Here is a 19,308-nt window from a genome sequence, read left to right as displayed (position 1 = left end):
ACTTCCTGGGTGGGTATATATTGTAAAAAAAATGTGAGCGAAATCGAAAGACTTGACTTCAAAATCGCCTTTTTTTGGTTGAGTTGACATGGAATGACCCTATTGCGAAATCTTGATACAATGGTACCTACACCTACTTGCGTAGAAAGCATCTGTAACTCATAAAAACAGTTCATTACAATGTGAAATAATTGATCAATTCGACTAATAAATGATTTATTTTGTTTCTATGTTTCAGGTGAGTCACACATTTATTCTCAGTCCGTAGTGTTGGAATTTTTAAAGGACCAGAAAAAGTCAAGTAGGTAGTTGCAGAATTCTATTTCTCCCTAATGCTCTAACAGAACTTGAAGATTCCTATGAAGTAAACATTGGTCATTGGGGAACACCTTTTTAGAGCCTCCGAAGAGTTACGAGTCAAGTTTCTCGAGAAATTTCAAATCACTCTAGAAGGATTTGTTTTATTTTTTAAATTTCCTGGAAGGGAATTACATACAAATAGGTCAAAAATTTATTATTGAACCAACACTTGTGGAATTTTACGGCAATCACCTACGAGTAAAACAGTCAAGAAGGTGGCCACTGTCCAGCTTATTTTTGGCCCTTCCAGAGCGATTAGAATTATTTTTTGGAGAAATTATTGGAAATATACTCCACTACACTTTCTGATACCTATTGAAAAATAAAATTAAAACATCCGGGTATGTTCACGAATTTTCTTTTTAAATTCAAAAAAAAATTTGGACAAAGCACATTTTGGAATTGAGCTCTTCACATTTATTCTAAAATCCAAAATAGAACCCAAAAATATAAGCAAAACTTTCACTCAAAAGTAACACACCAGTTCCATCGAGAAAATCTTCACGAGAGAAAAATCGGGACATTCCTCTTTTCCGCCTTGAAAAAATCTATTTCCATTTTGATCACAAAAAATATTTTTCAAGTACCAAAAAAATCGTGTATTTCAAAACAAAACAATGATTATTGAAAAAGCAAACACGAGTATAAATTTTTGAATAAAGGCTTAGGTATCATCGAAAATTGAAAAGTGTACTTATGGTACCTTTCTAGGGTATTTAAGAATAATAATAATTATTGAAAAAACAATTAGTACATAATTATTATATCTAAATGCAAGCGTAAATGAATTACAAACATCACAAAGTGTACTCAAGTATAATAACTACTTATGAATACATTTCGAATGAAAAAAACTGAGTAAAAAAGCACACGGAATGATTTTTAATAATACGACAAACAAAATCTCATAAAAAAAATAATCATTTAGATCGACGAAGAAAAAAAATTCTTGAACAACGGATTCACCAATCAAACCGAATCCAAATGAAAAAAACAATACTACGCGTTGAAAACCTCAGTCATAAACTTCTCGATCAAACTGTGATCGTCGTCGAAGAACCACAATAACATACTTCGACGATACGTTCTACGTGTCAACATATCATCGAATATCTCATACTCGCGGAATTTATAAATCATATCGCGTTTAAACCGCTTCCTTTCTGCTTCCGTCGCAAAACACCACTCTAAATACTCCTTCATAGAGTTGGTAACTCGGAAAGAATCTTCTACGATGCAAAATTTCAACTGAACCAAAAAACCTAGACGAAGCAGGTTCAGTTGCTTGAAGTTTTCATCGATTAATTCTTCGTTGCCATTATAAATCCATAGCAAAAAATCTTGCAAGCGAGCTCGATCGACTATTTTTTCTTCCGGATCTTCGTAATCGAATAAAGCCCAGAACAAGTTGCCTTTGAATTGTTCCTTAAAATCTTCTAATTTCGAGTCTGTATGGGACATGACCGTGCACAGGCATTCCTTCAAGTCGTTCATTTCGCATTTCTCCATTTTGTAACTCAGCAATTCGCCCATCTTCAGTAGCTTAATCATGAACGCTTTCGGCGTGATATGGGCCTGCGAAAAGATCTTCTTCACGTACTCGTATAATGGCCTCCAATCTCCGTAATATATACACACACAAAGATGAGATTCGCCATTCGAAGACTCCATTAACTTTCGTTTACAGCACATCAAACGATTTTGCACATCGTGCTCGACAACGTTGTCGACACCGCCGGGCGAATAAAACGATAACACCGCTTCGAATTCGTCAAATTCGCAATATCCCAGCAATTTACAAAGCGAACTCTCTACTTCGGATGAGTTGGCGATGATTTCTTTCAAACTGACCACATCGCGATTGAAACATTCCAGAAAATCGCGCATCAATTTATCTACTTCGGTAAAAGGTGCCCACAGGATCAACCAATGGAAATTCTTCTCGAAAAATGTCATTCTGTTCTGGACTTCGGTGCTTCTCAATACGATTCTGATGAATTTCATCGGATCGCTGATTTGGCGACTGGCACGAAAATTCGTCTTATAGTTAGTTTCTTCGAACGCGTATTCGATGAATTTTTCGCCGATTCTCCGCCAGAGCGCGGTGTCGAGAGCAGATTTCCTGAATCTGCTCCTGGAGATGGCGTTGGTCCAAATTTCCATCAACAACGGGGTCCAATTGTCGAAATCGTTCGCGGTTTTCATCGATTTCAGCGTCAGCATTTCGAAAACTCGGCAGAACTCCTCCGAATTCATTTCACTCCAGCACAGTTTCCAAACGAAACGTGCATCGTTCGAAGTACCATACTGTACGATTTTCTCGAAAATTGTCGAAATAGCGTTGGTGTAACGTGCGAGCTTCGACCTCAATTCTTTATCCGACAATTTGGGCAATAAATCTTTCAGGTATTTATCACCGTACACTTCGACCATACATTCGAAGTGGCTCCATTTTCCCACTGTATTGAATACATCGAAGACGTACTCGATCACTGGCCACAAATCGATCTTGCCCGAATTCATAATAAACATCATCATTCTTTTACGAATAAATTCCGGAAGCGAATCCTCCTCTTCCTCGTCATCGTCATCGTCATCGTAATCGTAATCGTCATCATCATCGTCGTCATTGTCGTTCGTCGAATTATTATCAGCTAAAATATACCAGCACCAATAATTCATGAACGGTTCCTCCATACAATCCCAATACGGCATCGAGTCGATGTCGATCGAGTTATAGATATCCTTGATTTCTTCGAAGATACAATACGTACCAGCGAATCGTAATCTCGCCACTGGGCTTAGCTTATCATTGGTGAGGATATTTTTAGCCGTAGCTCTGTAGTCGATTTCGAAATCACGATTCCATACCAGTTTCTTGATGTATTGCCTCAAGTCAGTCCATCGTTCATCGTGAAAGAAGTTTATCGAATGATGACACTGAACCCAGATCACGACCTGCTCTGTAATCAGTCCCATGTTGTCTTCGATTTGGTATCGAATTTCATCCCGAACGATCGATAAGTCCATTTCACTCATGTGATGCAGGTACCAATCGTGAAGCTTGCAAGTACCGTAGCCTTTACTCGGTGCCCAAGCTTCGGTTACGGCCATCGATGGTTTCTCAGCCCATTCGTGTACTAGCTGAACGCATACCGATTTTGCAGACAAATGTTGAAATTCCATCGTCGACGAATTAGGCGGTGCCCAAGCTTCATCGGTTGCGACCACCGATCGCGATGGTTTCTCAGCCCATTCGTGTACTAGTTGAACGCATGCCGATTTTGTCAACAAATGTAATTTTTTCGACGAATCGTCCATATTTATCATGTAAAATATCACTATCGATCAACGGATCTGAAAAATCAAAAGTACACATCGTCGTATGATAAGAATATTGACAATATTCAGTTTATTTATATTATATCTACATCTGGAAAAATGCATTCGCTACGAGCATACTTTCGGTTACATTATTCTAATTCATATTTTAAGTGATCAGAATGACTAGAATAAGGATACAATGTAAATTGTAAGAAATGAATACTCACTGAGAAAATAAATCCACACGAAGAATAACACAACAGCTTGCAGTCGTAGTACAAAAGTTCACAACTCGATTCAAGCAGCAAGATGGTTACGATAACATTAACAATTATTTATTCGCTAATTCACAGTCCAATCGAATCAAATCAAATAACCGGTCACAATGCAATATCACAATTATGAATTATGATTGTAATTATTTCATTTTCATCATCTTTATCTTTTTAGCGATTGTTTTTACCACTACCTCCTCCACTACCCTTCTATTTTATCAAATCAACATCAGCAGTGTAGCCAGGTTGGGCGAGAATAAATTTTCGTAACATTTTTTGATTTTTGATTTTTTTTTTTTAATTTTAATTTGCTATATTATATTTGAAAAAAAAGTTAATAAAGTTGCATGCAATGAAAAGTTGAAAATTTTCGACCTCCCAAGCACTTCGAGGTGTTCACATCATCAGCATATTTGAACAAGAGCACGATTTTTGTAAACAACATAGTCGGAGAGTCGGCTTAACCCTTTCGGCTACGAGACAAACTGACGGATAAAATTTGAAGTGCTTTAAACTGGGTGAGGTCGGTTACTGCCTAGACCTCAAAATTTGCTGGAAATCGCACATTCAGAAAGTATTTATGTCACAAATGGCAATAAACCTTAAATTGTCTATTATTCCATTTATGACACCGAATAGCATTATAAATCAAAATCAAGCCTTCTGAGGCATCTGATATTTCAAGATGAAAATATTGATAACAAGCATTTTTGAAAATAGAAAAAAAAGATGAGCTAAAATAAAATAAGTTTGTGTAAAAAAAGAAATTATTGAAGAAAAATAAGGCATGCGACTTCAGATAGTTATTCAAACTGCAAATGTTTGAAGGTGATTGCTTGTGGGAGGATTAAAATTGATGGAAAAATCTTTGTGTTATAGAGAGCATTTTTTGAAATTTTGAAAACTCGTGTCACAATTCAACCTGAAAAGTATGCCATCATTTTCATTTTCTGACACATACATCTCTCTTGAGGCGATTTGCTTGGGTGAGTAAGTTACCTCAGAAGATAACTAGGTGAACTTTTGCGAGCATTTGAATTTTATGATAGATACAGTGTCATAATACAGCCCTCAATCTGTTTGTCATAAGGAGATAATAAAAATAAAATACGTACGTCATGTTGTGGAATTACTGGAATTTCTTTTTAGAAGTCATCTTACAGATAATGAATTTGATTGAGCGCAGTCTTTATGACACAGTATTCATCATAAAATTCAAATGCTTGCAAAAGTTTACCAAGTCATCTTCTGAGGCAACTTACTCGCCCAAGCAAATCATCTCAAGAGAGATGTATGTGTCAGAAGATGAAAATGACACATATTTTTCAGATTTTCATTGAAAATTAGCGTTGAATTGTGACATGGGTTTTCAAAATTTTGAAAAATGCTCTCTATAACACAAAGATTTTTCCATCAATTTTAATCCTCTCACAAGCAAACACCTTCAAACATTTGCAGTTTGAATAACTATCTGAAGTCGCATGCCTTGTTTTTCTTCAATAATTTCTCTTTTTTACTCAAACTAATTTTATTTTAGTTCATCTTTGTTTCTATTTTCAAAAATGCTTGGTACTAATACTTTCATCTTGAAGTATCAGATGCCTCAGAAAGCTTGATTTTGATTTATAATGCTATTCGGTGTCATAAATGGAATAATAGACAATTTAAGGTTCATTGCCATTTGTGACATGAATACTTTCTGAATGTGCAATTTCCAGCAAATTTTGAGTTCTAGGCAGCAACCGGCCTTACTCAGTTTAAAGCACTTCGAATTCTATCCGTCAGTTTGTCTCGTAGCCGAAAGGGTTAAGGATCTATTGCACGGTGCACCACCCTCCCCCCCGTCGATCCTCTGGGACAACTTTTTTCTTAACAGGGGACTCAGGGGAGTCCTAAGGAACATTTCTAGCCCTTGTACTCAAAAAAAAAGTGGCCCTACTTACAAAATGGCGCCCATTTTGATTGACAGGTTAGCCGAAATCGCAGATTTTGCGTCCCAACATAAAACTTGCACAACATTTTTTAAACTGTACAAAGGTAGATCGAAAGATCAAGCAAAAATTCATCACCCGTCAAAATTTCAAGTGCCAAAGTGCGTTTTTCGATTTTTGGTGAATTTTTGAAAACCAAATTTAGGCCAAAAATGAGGGGAAAAAATCAAAATTTTACCAAATTGACCAAGAAAGCTGAAATATGGGATAGATCCTATTTTCGACATGCCAAATCGATTAGAAACTGTTTCAAACCGTTTTGAGCGGTTTTGGAGCCTCCAGCAGATGTTTCAAACTTGAAATTTCCCAAAAATTTCATCAAACGGAGATGGAAAGTCAAAATTCATTCTGCAAAGTGCAAACTAATTTCAATACGATACGAAGTCGTCTGCTGGTGAATTTCAAGTCGTTCTGGAGCCTCCAGCGACTTTTTGAAAGGTCGTATGGCGTTTTTTGGAAAATTGAAATTTCCAAATAGTAGCTGAAAGCTTCAAAACCATTTGAAACCATTTGAAACCACCATGTAGTTGACTTCATATGGTATTCAAATTAGTTTGCGAAGTAAATTTCAGCTTGCCAACTCCATTTGGTAAAATGTTGCGAGAATTTCAAGTTTCAAAGATTTACTGGAGGCTCCAGTAATTTTCAAAAAGTCGCTGGAGGCTCCAAAATGATTTGAACCTACCTGAAGTCGTCTTCAGAGGGTGTGAAAATTGGAGTGTAGAGTAAATTTCAGCTTTCGATCTCCACTTGATGAAATTTTTGGGAAACAAGTTTCAAAAATCTACTGGAGGCTCCAGTAATTTTCAAAAAACCGCTGGATGCTCCAAAAACGACTTGAAATCCCCCTGCAGTTGACTTCGTAGCGTACTTAAATTAGTTTGCAGAGTAAATTTCGGCTATCCAACTCCATTTTGATGAACTTTGTGGGAATTTCGAGTTTCAAAAATTTGTTAGAGGCTCCAAAACCGCTCAAAACGGTTTGAAACAGTTTCTAATCGATTTGGCATGTCGAAAATAGGGTGTATCCCAAATGTCAGCTTTCTTGGTCAATTTGGTAAAATTTTGATTTTTCCCCTCATTTTTGGCCTAAATTTGATTTTCATAAATTCCACATTTCCTCATTTTCGAAAATTCGTGCTGTTTTTTTGCAACAAAATTTTTACTGGAATAAATAACACTACGATATTCGTTTAACCCTTTGGAGGTTCTCTAGGTTTTCGCGTTAGAAAATTGAAGTGCCTTAATGAGTGTGATAGGGTACCTCGCGCCTCGCCCAATTGGCCAAACCACAAAAAAGTCGAGCTTTTGATGAAAAGTTTTATAGGAAAATGAAAGTTTCCAAAAAACACAAATGTGACATTTCCTAAAAAAAAATTGAATGTATGCAGAATTTTTTTTGAAAAAATGAACCAAAAACATGTGTCAAAAACATTGAACAAAAGCACTCTTTCAAGAAATGAATTAAAAATTGAATTGGAAAAAAATAAAAATACAAGGTTGAAAAAAAGTCATCTGGCAGTTCACAAATTCAGCGAGAATCAAATCTTGTTGGCAAAAATGCCTTTGTTTAAAGCATGAAGTGAAGAAAAATCTATGCCGCTAAGAGAGGATTTTTTATCAAGTCATAAGATCTTTTCGGAAATCGAGCCGAAATATGGGACAAAATTTAGCAAAATTGCGAGCTTTCTGGCAGGGGTAACTAATTATGAAAACATTTTTGCCTTTATTCACGAGATGTAGCATAGAATTTTCTTTCATTTTGGGAAAAAATGAGTATTTTATCACTTATTGGAGTATAGGAATATCGCACCTCGGGAGTAATAAGGTGACATCTCAAAAATAATTGATTTTGGTGTTTTTGCATTTTTGGAGCTTGTATGACCCCCCTCAACCAAAAATAACACTTTGAGTTGGGTACATTATCTAGATCATGTAAAAAACCCAAATGGCCTAACTCAAAATCTCAACAACATTGCAAGTTGTTTGGAGTTATAAGGTGACATCTCAAAAAACTCTACCTTTTTTGAGCAAATTTCATACATACAAAGTGTTAACAAACAGTTTTGATTGTTTTGAATGTTTGTCAGTTAGAAATAGTCACAAGGAGTGCATTTTTTATTGGTTTGTACCAAAAGGGAAAATTTTTTTAAATTGATCACTTTTCAGAAAAATGAATTTGCACATATAATGAAATTTTAGTTTTTTGAGAAAAACTCAAAAACTAAGCACTCTAGAAAAAAACTAATGACATTACGTCGATTGGAAATTTAATTCTCTACAACTTTGTTAACGTGAAAATTTTTTTGGACGCTTCTTTTCGCCTCCACATCAACTTTAATGAAAGGTGCTAACTCAAAATGTTTTCCAAACATTGAAATATTTCCTCTTTAAGATTTTATTTTTCAAAGTGTTCTTATGCTAAATGAAGGTAGGATACCAGATCTTTAAGATGAGGTGCTATTCATTCCTCACAATTAATTGAGGAGCTGAGAATCAAAACTCACATTTGCCACCATAAACGATTTTGAGAAAAACGCGAAAAACTGAGTTAGTAGTGTTGCCAGTTGAAAAAACTTATAATACCAAAATGAATCATTAGATAGCGCTACTAGAACACGATTCCCTGTGTTGACTGATTTTCACCTAGCTCCCTTCTGCTTTAATATCCAGACAAAGAATGGCAAATGTGAGTTTTGACTCCAAGATTTGCAATCAAATTTTTTTTCACTGTTTTAATTACGACGATAGGGAAAAGTTTGATAACAAGCTGAATTTTGGTACACGGGGGTTTTTTGATACGCTGAACACGAATTTGGGGTGTCCAGGTGAATCCGGTGTACGCTTCCCCCTTTTTTGTGGACCTTAAGCCCCCAAATTTGTTTTTTTGCGTTTAAGTCCGAAAATATGCAATTTTATGCAAGATTTATGTTTATTGGGTCGCAGAATACGAATTAGACAATATTTTTTTTGTACGGGTGGGGGATGAGGGGGTTAGGGGGGCGAGAAATTCAAAATTTGACTATAATGATGTGTGATATGTCGAAATGTATGTTTTTGAGGGTGTAGATCACGAATTTGACAATATTTTTTTTCGTAGGGGTCAATGGTGGGGGCTGAGGGATGAAAATGGTTAAAAATTCAAAATTTGACTATAATGATGTGTGACATGTCGAAATGTAGGTATGTTTTCGTGGTTGTAGATCACGAATTTGACAATATTTTTTTCGTAAGGGTTGATGGTGGGGGATGAAGGGGGTGAAAAACTCAAAATTTGACCATAATGATGTGTGATATGTCGAAATGTATGTTTTTGAGGGTGTAGATCACGAATTTGACAATATTTTTTTCGTAGGGGTGAATTGTGGGGGATGAAGGGGGTGAAAACGGTGAAAAATTCAAAATTTGACCATAATGATGTGTGATATGTCAAAATGTATGTTTTTGAAGGTGTAGAAAAGGTGAAGGGTGGGGGATGAAGAATTTTCTATTGGAGAGCCGTCAAAGTCCCTGGAAGAAAAAATTTGTAACATTTAAACAAAATTCACCATGATTTTTCACTATAATTGACTGTTGTCGTCGCCGGAGCATTCGGGGGCAAAAATGGCAAATGACATCTTGAAATACACTATCTGAAGTACTAGCCCCTGAGATTTCCCGTGCATCTACGTGCAAAAATTTGTTCTATTCCTATTTATGCAGCAGAATAGGCAAAACACGGAGTTTTAACGTAAATTAAACCTCTATAATGACTTTATAACAAACTAAAATCGAGTAAATTGATGAAAATTACTCACTTTCAGTTGAATTATTCATACTTGGTACATTTCGACATATTACACATCATTATAGTCAAATTTTGAATTGTTCACCGTTTTCACCCCCTTCATCCCCCACAATTCACCCCTACGAAAAAAATATTGTCAAATTCGTGATCTACACCCTCAAAAACATACATTTCGACATATCACACATCATTATGGTCAAATTTTGAGTTTTTCACCCCCTTCATCCCCCACCATCAACCCTTACGAAAAAAATATTGTCAAATTCGTGATCTACAACCACGAAAACATACCTACATTTCGACATGTCACACATCATTATAGTCAAATTTTGAATTTTTAACCATTTTCACCCCTCAGCCCCCACCATTGACCCCTAACAAAAAAAATATTGTCAAATTCGTGATCTACACCCTCAAAAACATACATTTCGACATATCACACATCATTATAGTCAAATTTTGAATTTCTCGCCCCCCTAACCTCCTCATCCTCCACCCCTACAAAAAAAATATTGTCAAATTCGTATTCTGCGACCCAAAAAACATAAATCTTGCATAAAATTGCATATTTTCGGACTTAAACGCAAAAAACAAATTTGGGGGCTTAAGGTCCACAAAAAAGGGGGAAGCGTACACCGGATTCACCTGGACACCCCAAATTCGTGTTCAGCGTATCAAAAAACCCCCGTGTTCCAAAATTCAGCTTGTTATCAAACTTTTCCCTATGGAATTTTGCAAACGAAACTAAGTTTTCATCAAAACTCACATTTGCCAATGGCAAATGTGAGTTTTGATTCTAACCCTTGGTTTTGAAGGTGAATTTCACACCAAAATGACTTTGATCCAAAAAAAACGAATATGTCACATTATAGAGTGTAAAACGGTATATCCAAATCTGCCATAAAACGGTATTTTTTTTTTTTGGCAAATGTGAGTTTTGATTCTCAGCTCCTCAATTATAAGTTGATAAAAATAATGAATCAAGTTTGAAAAAAAAAGAAAATCACTCTTCTGTAAAATTTCACTTTTTTGAGATGTCACCTTATTACTCCCGAGGTGCGATATGAAGATGAAGATGAAGAGAAATAGTGAACAAAAACACAAATCCAGAGCGTAAACGAAATGAAAGACTGAACTCGTAGATGAATTTGGATTTTTATTTACTATTTTTACTATTTCTCTTCATCTTCATCTTCATATTCCTATACTCCAATAAGTGATAAAATACTCATTTTTTCCCAAAATGAAAGAAAATTCTATGCTACATCCCGTGAATAAAGGCGAAAATGTTTTTATAATTAGTTACCTCCTACCAGAAAGCTCGCAATTTTGCTAAATTTTGTCCCATATTTCGGCTCGATTTCCGAAAAGATTTTATGACTTGATAAAAAATCCTCTCTTAGCGGCATAGATTTTTCTTCTCTTCATGCTTTAAACGAAGGCATTTTTGCCAACAAGATTTGATTCTCGCTGAATTTGTGAACTGCCAGATGACTTTTTTTCAACCTTGTATTTTTATTTCATTTCTTGAAAGAGTGCTTTTGTTCAATGTTTTTGACACATGTTTTTGGTTCATTTTTTCAAAAAAAATTCTGCATACATTCCATTTTTTTTTTAGGAAATGTCACATTTGAAGAGTGATATTCCAAAACTCGCTTTGTCCATTTTTATCGAAGTGCGTTTTTCAGCGGTACTTGGTAGATGAAGTAGTAACTCACATTCCTACATCATCAACCTACCAAAATGAGGTGTTAAACTCACCTAAATAGCCAATTCACTAAAAAAAAATTTAAAAATAATCTTCCAAAACGCGCTTTATCCATTTTTATTGAAATTTTTTTCAGCAGTAGTTAGTGGATGAAGTGTATACCTACACTCCTACATCATAAATCCACCCAAATAAAGTGCTAAACTCGCCTAGAAGGCCAATTTACCCGTTTAAAGGGAAGCTGTTTTTCCTCTCTCCTGAAAAGTTGTGAAAATGGACAAAGCGAGTTTTGGAATATCACTCTTCATTTGTGTTTTTTGGAAACTTTCATTTTCCTATAAAACTTTTCATCAAAAGCTCGACTTTTTTGTGGTTTGGCCAATTGGGCGAGTTACCCTATCACACTCATTAAGGCACTTCAATTTTCTAACCCGAAAACCTAGAGAACCTCCAAAGGGTTAAAACGCTAGCTCGAATACCTACTCATATTTGCTAAATGGAAACGTTGTGTCTATTCAATAAATTAAAATACCTATATAAAACACTCAACGCACATCAAAATGTGAGAAAATCCAAACAAATTTGAGCAAAGTGATCGTGAACATGTCCACGAAAAAAAAACTAGACCACTCAGTATTTTCCTCCTCCAAAAAAACAAAAAAAAGTCAATTCTAAATTTTATTGATCACAAAAACATTCCCAAGGAAAGAAAAAACTCGTAAAAATATTTTCAAACGAGAACATTAATATCATCTATCTACCTATTAAAAAACAAACACGTAAATTCAAACAAAAATGCATTATACGATTATGAAACATCATCGCGTACTTAAAGTAGCCTACCTACCAACTTATAATTATTTAACTTTCAATTAGAAAAAAATGAAAATTCAAAAATAAACAAACAAATATGTACGACTTATTTAACAGGGTGTCTAACAAAATTTCAAAATGAAAAAATAGGACTTTTATAGGACTTCTAGCAGGACTTTCAGCAGGTAATTTTTCCAGCATTACTGTGGAATTTTGTAATGTATGGGGGGGGGGGTCAAAATTTATATTCAAATTTTTAGCGACAGGAATTTTAGCGGAACTTTCAACAGGACAGTTTTTGAACACTTGGTATTTTTCAAGAGGGGGAGGCATGCAGTGGGCGAGGCAAAACTTTCCATTCAAATTTTTCGCTTATCCAATGTCCTCAAACATCCCAAGATTATTTTCAAGCAAGCGTACGTCGAAAAGGTAATTTTATCATTACAATTTTTGTATTTAGGTTCTTGTCAATGTAATGAAATTTGATGAATAAAAAACTTGTTTCAAAATAACAAATTTTTAAAAAATGTAAAAAAATTAATGGAAAATTTGGAAAAAAGCACAAATTTATCGAATGTTTTGCTTCAAAATTTTGAAATTTAAAATATTATGATTTTTTTGAAAATTTAAAATTGGAAAAGAAAAGCTAACGGGCCCGAGCGAAGCGAGGGCAAAAGCTTTAGAAATTCAGTATTTTGAGAGGTATAAAAACGATGTTTTTTGAGTGATAAGTTACTTATATTATTTTGCTACAAAATCTTAAAATTTAAATGATGATTCAACACCCCAATTCAACAAAAAGAAAAGAAAAATTCAAACTTGAAAAAGAAAAGCAAACAAACCTGAGTGAAGCAAGGCTAAGCTAAAAGTTTTCAAAAAATTCATGTTTTGCTGAGAAGTAAAAAGAAATCGGTAATTTGGTAAAGAAGGAGGAGTTTATCTTTCTGATTCAAACTTTGAACATTTCTTGAATTTGAACAATAAGTTACATATTGGGAAAAGTAAAAGCAAATTGCCCGAGCGAAGCGAGGGCAGAAGCTCTCAAAAATGTGTGATTCAAGTTCTACAAAAGTCGACAATTCATCTCTTTTCTACAAGTTCAAAATTCCGGAAAGAAAGGGGGGGAAATTGAAAATTTGAAAAAGTCATATTGGAAAAAAATAGGACTTTTGGATAAAATTGTTGAAAAATAGGACACTAAAAGGACAAAAAGGTGCCATAGGCAAATAAAAGGACTTTTATAGGATATATAGGATAAATAGGAGTGTTAGACACCCTGTTTAAGAACAATTTACAATTATTCAAATTACTGAAAACAAAAATAATAATAAACAAACAAAAAAATACTTGAAAAAAATAGATTCCACGTTTACGAAAACTAATACTTATTCAAGAATCTGAATTTCTTTACGAATCGCTCATTTTCAGTAGATTACTTCAAACGCTAATATCGAATCCTAGTCTTAATCGTCGCTATCATCACTACTATTATCGCCAATAAAATACCCCACGTTTTCATCGTCACTATCGTCGCTGCTATCATCGCTAATATAATACCCGTAAATCGGATTAGCACCATAATCAGCCGTAAATTTGTCAATCAAACTGGTATCTTCGTTGAAAAACCACAACAACATACTTCGACGATACTTTCGGCGCATCAGCAGACCTTCGATCAACCTATACTGTCGGAAACCGTATATCATTTTGCGTTTAAACCGTTGCCTTTCTGCTTCGGTTGCAAAACACCATTTCAAAAACTCATCCATCGACTCGGTAACTCGGAAGGAACCTTCGGCAACGCATCCTTTCAACTGAACCAAAAACCCTTTAGGAAACAGGCGCGGTTGCTTGAAGTTTTCATCGATTAACTTTTCGTCACCGTCGTAAATCCACAACAAAAACTCCTGCAAGGCATCTCGATCGAAAGTTATTTTTTTTCCAAGGTTTGTGTAATCGAACAAAACTTTCAACAGGAGACTTTCGAACCGTTTTTTCAACATTTTCACTAGGCTGTTAGCACCGCATTCGTGTTGGGGTTCTATATTCGAAAACACTGTGTTGACGAATTCCTTCAAGTCGTTCATTTCGTCACCTCCATTGATTTTCCTAGCACAATATCCGTCGCTCGTCAAAAGCACTTTTTTTATTATCTCATTGGGCTTATCGCCAGATGGCCATGCATTGTTTTCCTCCACATACTTGTGCAATTCCCTCCAATCACCGCGATAAACACGTCCACACATCCAATCAAAAGCGTGCGAAGACATTAGAAACTGCCACTTATATAACTTCGGATCATTTTGGAATTTAAAGCCGCCATTCCGGATGAAAACATTGACATAGCCATCGATACTAAACACATAAAATGATACTATTGCATCGATTTCGTCATATTCACCATATGCCAGCAATGCACATAGCAAGACTTGCATTTTGACATCATCATTGGCGACGAGTTTTCTCAACTCGAGAAAATCACGACTGTAACATTCCAGAACATCGCGCATCAATTCATCCAACGCAGCAAACGGAGCCCACAGAAGCAGCCAACAGATATTCTTCTCGATAAATATTACTCTCTTACTGGCGGGCATGCTTTTCAACACAATTCTGATGAATTTCATCGGGTCGCTGATCTGACGACGAGCACGAAACTCGAGTAGACGTTCGTGTTGAAAAATACCGAAGAATTTATCACCGATACTCTCCCACAGTTTCATGTCGATTGCCGATTGATTGAATCTGCCACTGGCGCTGGTCCAAATCTCCATTAGCAACGGGGTCCATTTTTCGAAACTGTTCGCGTTTCGCATCGATAACGGTAAAAGCGTTTCGAGAATACCGTAGAAATTTTTCGAATTCATTTTACTCTCGAACAGCTTCCAAACGATTCGTACTTGGTTCGGAGTACCGTACCGGACGATTCTGGCGATGATTTTCGAACTGGCGAAACAACATAATGGATTCCATTTTTTATCCGCCAATCCGACGGAGAAATCGTCCGGGTACGCTTCACCGAACCTTTCGAGGATACTTTCGAATTTCGATGTTTTCTTCGCCGAGTCCAATTTACCGAAGAAGTACTGCACAGTTGGCCACATACCACGTTCCATCGAAGTATTAAAAAGCAACATTTCGATCGAAGAATTCTTCGGTACTGATATCGTACGTAACTCATTTCTCAAATATTTGCTCCAATACGCTACGAACGGATCCACTCTAAAATCAAATTCCGGTATCGAACCGATCGTGTTGCGAAACTTTTCGATTTCGTCGACGATGCAATAAACACTGGCGAATCTGAACCTCTCCAACGGACTCAGCTTTTCATTGGTTAGGATATTTTTCGCAGTCGCAGCGTAGTCGATTTTAAAATGACGATTCCAAACTAATTTTACGATGTACTCGTTCAACGGAGACGATGGTTCATCGTGGAAGAAATTATTACACCCATGATGGGCCTGAATCCACGTCTGGGCTGTTTCTAAAATCGGTACCATGTTGTCTTCGATTTGGTTTTGAATTTCACCGGATATATACGCGAATTGAGGCACTTGCATTTCACTTAACTGCCACAAGAACCAGTCGTGATCCTCGCAATGGTCGGTACCGTAGCCCTGAGCTCGTCTCCAAACATTTATTACGGGTATCTCGCCTTCGGCCCATTTGTGTAACAGACGAACACATATCGATTTGGCAGCTAAACATTGTAATTTCATCGGCGAATCGTCGTTCATTTTTACGTAATGAATATCACTATCGATCGCCAGGTCTGTAAAATCAAATCATATACATCGTCGTACGATCAAAACATGACTATATATCCAACATTACTTATTATTTTGAACAAAATACATTCGGTTACTCTTGTATGTAATTTAAACTTCAAAATGATAAAACTGAACAGAATAATACTTGAGTATACTTACAGTAAAATAAAATTCTGAAGCTGTAATTCGAAATACACTGCAACAGTTCGTAGTCGTACACTTCACACTTCACAGAACGATGGTGAAAACCAGCACGATCAAATTAAGCATGCAGCTATTAGCTTATTAGTCGAAACTGTCGAAAGATACAATGGTGTTAAAATTCGAACACACCACTCTGAGGTCTCTGTTATATTTTTTTTTAAAAAACTGTACGCGATTGTTCAACACCATCAGGCCTTCAGGCATCAAGGACTAAGCCCGAAAACAAACGGCGCCGACGATACTATATAAATACAAGACAACGACAAGCACTGACCGACTGACGAAGTGACGAGAACTACGAGAAGAGTAAGCCGAGTTTGTTTACAAGATCAAAACTCCACATAACATGTTTTTTTTTTTTTTTTTCTTTACAAAAATGTCAGTGCTCTACGTGGACGTACTTAGAAGTTGCATAACCAAAGAGATAAGAAGGCATAAATTCAGTTTCACAAACAATCGAGTGTATTCTTCGACTCTTTGGTCTCTTTGGCAAAATTTTGAAAATCTTTCGTTCAAAATTGTGAAAAAAATCAAAATTTTACCAAATTTACTCAGAATTCTGAAATTTGAAATGTTCAAAAATGTATCTTATTTTCCACATCTCGAGAATCGATTGCATGCAATTTCGAACCATTTTCAGCGATTGTAGAGGAGGCTCCAACAGATTTTTAAACGTTGAAAGGTTGAAACTCTCACAAAATTTTACCAAATCGAATTGGAAAGCCAAAGTTCACTCTAATTGATGAGCTCATTCCAAGAATAGCCCTTGTCCAAAATGAAAATAAAAAACAAGCAAGACAAAAAACCACTGTAAAGTCCTGATGAATTGGTATAGTGTATTCAAAGTGATTTTTTTATCAACTTGAGTACCTAATTCCTGCTACTCTCAGAAAAACTTTTAGAGGGCTATCTTACTGATGCATCCATACAATGCAGTGGAGAAAAGAACCTTCCTAATTTTTTTTCAACGTGACAAGGGCTGAAAGTTCAATTTTAAATTTGAAGAATACACATGGCAAAAAAAAGGAGAAATGGCCAAAAAAGAGAATGAAAATTGAAACAATTTCAGTTCCAGTTTTTGGAATTTTAATTTTAGTTTCAGTTTTCCAGCCCTGATAATTATTTAGAGCTGAAAAATTTAACAATTTAGGATGAACGGTTTTTTACTCGCAGTTTTTGGAACATTAAAGATTGAAATGAATTTGCGATGTGATGATATGAGAAAATGTGGTAAAAATTTCGGACTCTTAGAATTGAACTTTCATCATTCAAATAAGATTTAGTTTGTGAAAAGATTCGAAAAATTTTAAAATGATATTTTTCATTTTTCGACGGCAGAAAATGTTATCAGCAGCGATTTTCCGCACTCTTACCTGTATCCATTTTTTGAAACCAGCTGCAGTTGACTATAAGCATGTTGAAATTAATGTACCTAGTCCTATGTACATGCAGAGAGAATTTCAGAATTCCTACTTCATTTGATTAAATTTTACAGCAGCTGCAATATTTGAAAATTTTGATGTAAAAAGATGCATTTTTGAGTCTCAAAATTTTTCATTTTCAAGTATGTAATAATTTTTTTTGCCACCTTGCGTTGCCTTTCTATAGTGAGCTAATAAGAAAAAGAAAACAAGCAACATTTGATTCAACTGCAACAGAAATCTGGAATATTTTATTTACCAACAGAAGAATTGGTAAAAATTTTGAGTCGTTCCGAAGCCACGGTGCCCATTTTAAAATTTTTTTTTTTTTAAACTAAAAAATAAAAATGGATGATCTATAACCGTTTATACGGCGACCCAGAGACATTCGGGACTCACTGAGTTGGTAGGAAGGAAGGAGACGTTTGAAATGTCTCAAATTATTGAACCACTATAGGTACTTATTTCGTCCAATTTCAAACAAGTCAATTGCTAATTATTGCTACGTTCACATTTAAACCTCTTGTAAGAGGATTGGAATGGCGTCCAAAAAATATTGAAAACGTTAATTTACCCCCTTTCCGCTCCACTCCATGATGCGCCAGGGTTCAGATCAGAGCACTTGATTCAACTCGTATTTTTTTTTATCAAAATAAAATCGTACTCAAATTATTTTTACCTTACGATACTCGTACAAAAACATCTTCTCAAATCATAATAATGCTTGAAAATTCGCCACTTACCTAAAACAAAAAGAAACAAACAAAAATTCATAGATTAACAGATTGATAATTAATCACCTAATAATAATCACATAGGGTACCAATAAGAACATTTTTTTACTACATAGCAATTAACATGTGCTGGGAAGGGGAATTCCATTTTCACTAATTTGCCAAGTTTTGCACCCTATTTGACTACAAAATACTCAACGTTGAGTTAAAATCGTGAAAATCCTCTATTAAGAATTCACAATTCCCCTTCTTATCCCTCTCTGGAAAGTGGTTAGGACTGTAATGATGGACTCCGAAATTATCATTCACCTCTAAACAACCCAACTAGAGCGTTGAAGAAAATTTCGAGAAATGCAACAACTCTACGAGAGATATTCATTCCTGGGTCATTCCACGTCAATTATTGGACCAAGAAGTGGTAGATGAGTTCGGCGATTTCTTTGAAATTTTTCCTGTGGAAAGACCTTCCGAAGAGATGACCAATGGCGCAAATCGCAACCCTCTAGCCTATTTTTGAAGGCAGCCAGGGGGTGTCAAAGTTTTCAGTAAACCTAAAATATCATCCATTTCAGCAGTGGATTACTCGATAATCGCGATACCTACCAAAATGGAGCTTTTCCCCATAGTTAGAGGTTTTAAAAGGCCTTTTTGGTGATATCATGAAACTCAGTGTTGCCACTTTTTTTCGTACAAAAAATCAGCTCAAAAAGTTTCAAAACGCAGTTTTCATATCGTTCCGACTCTCAAAAATTCTGAAAAAAATACCTATATTATGGACAACTGTTCATGCTGAACAACATATTAAAAAATCGGGATAGCAACTTGTCGCAAAGTCGATTTAAAAAAATTTTAAGTTTGCGAAAAATGCAATTTTTTGATTTAAAACATGAAAAAAAAAGTTTTGATTGGTAAAGTTGA

General features: G+C 35.5%; 3 protein-coding genes across 3 annotated transcripts in view; 1 reads left to right on the top strand and 2 right to left on the bottom strand.

Annotated features, from left to right (window-relative positions):
- The window catches only part of LOC135837960 (roundabout homolog 2-like), a 638,803-nt gene that overhangs the window by 212,321 nt on the left and 407,174 nt on the right, over positions 1 to 19,308 (top strand). The window lies entirely within an intron of this gene.
- Positions 936 to 4,174, bottom strand: LOC135837937 (uncharacterized). The gene is made up of 2 exons (XM_065353382.1): positions 3,912 to 4,174; positions 936 to 3,717 (listed from the first exon to the last, which is right to left on the bottom strand). Exon 2 carries the CDS (start codon positions 3,688 to 3,690, stop codon positions 1,360 to 1,362), a length of 2,331 nt encoding a protein of 776 aa, XP_065209454.1. The 5' UTR covers positions 3,691 to 3,717; positions 3,912 to 4,174; the 3' UTR covers positions 936 to 1,359.
- On the bottom strand, positions 12,110 to 16,612 carry LOC135837940 (uncharacterized). Its single transcript, XM_065353386.1, has 2 exons — positions 16,191 to 16,612; positions 12,110 to 16,033 (listed from the first exon to the last, which is right to left on the bottom strand). The coding sequence occupies exon 2, from the start codon at positions 15,996 to 15,998 to the stop codon at positions 13,722 to 13,724; it is 2,277 nt and encodes a 758-aa protein (XP_065209458.1). The 5' UTR covers positions 15,999 to 16,033; positions 16,191 to 16,612; the 3' UTR covers positions 12,110 to 13,721.

Source organism: Planococcus citri, chromosome 2, assembly GCF_950023065.1.
Source record: "Planococcus citri chromosome 2, ihPlaCitr1.1, whole genome shotgun sequence".
In the NCBI taxonomy this organism is placed as follows: domain Eukaryota; kingdom Metazoa; phylum Arthropoda; class Insecta; order Hemiptera; family Pseudococcidae; genus Planococcus; species Planococcus citri.
The sequence above is the reverse complement of the archived record's forward strand: the minus strand, read 5'-3'. Positions and strand labels throughout refer to the sequence as shown.

Coding starts and splice junctions, on each gene's coding strand:
- LOC135837937 (XM_065353382.1), bottom strand. CDS start 3,690: ATGATAAATATGGACGATTCGTCGAAAAAATTACATTTGTTGACAAAA.
- LOC135837940 (XM_065353386.1), bottom strand. CDS start 15,998: ATGAACGACGATTCGCCGATGAAATTACAATGTTTAGCTGCCAAATCG.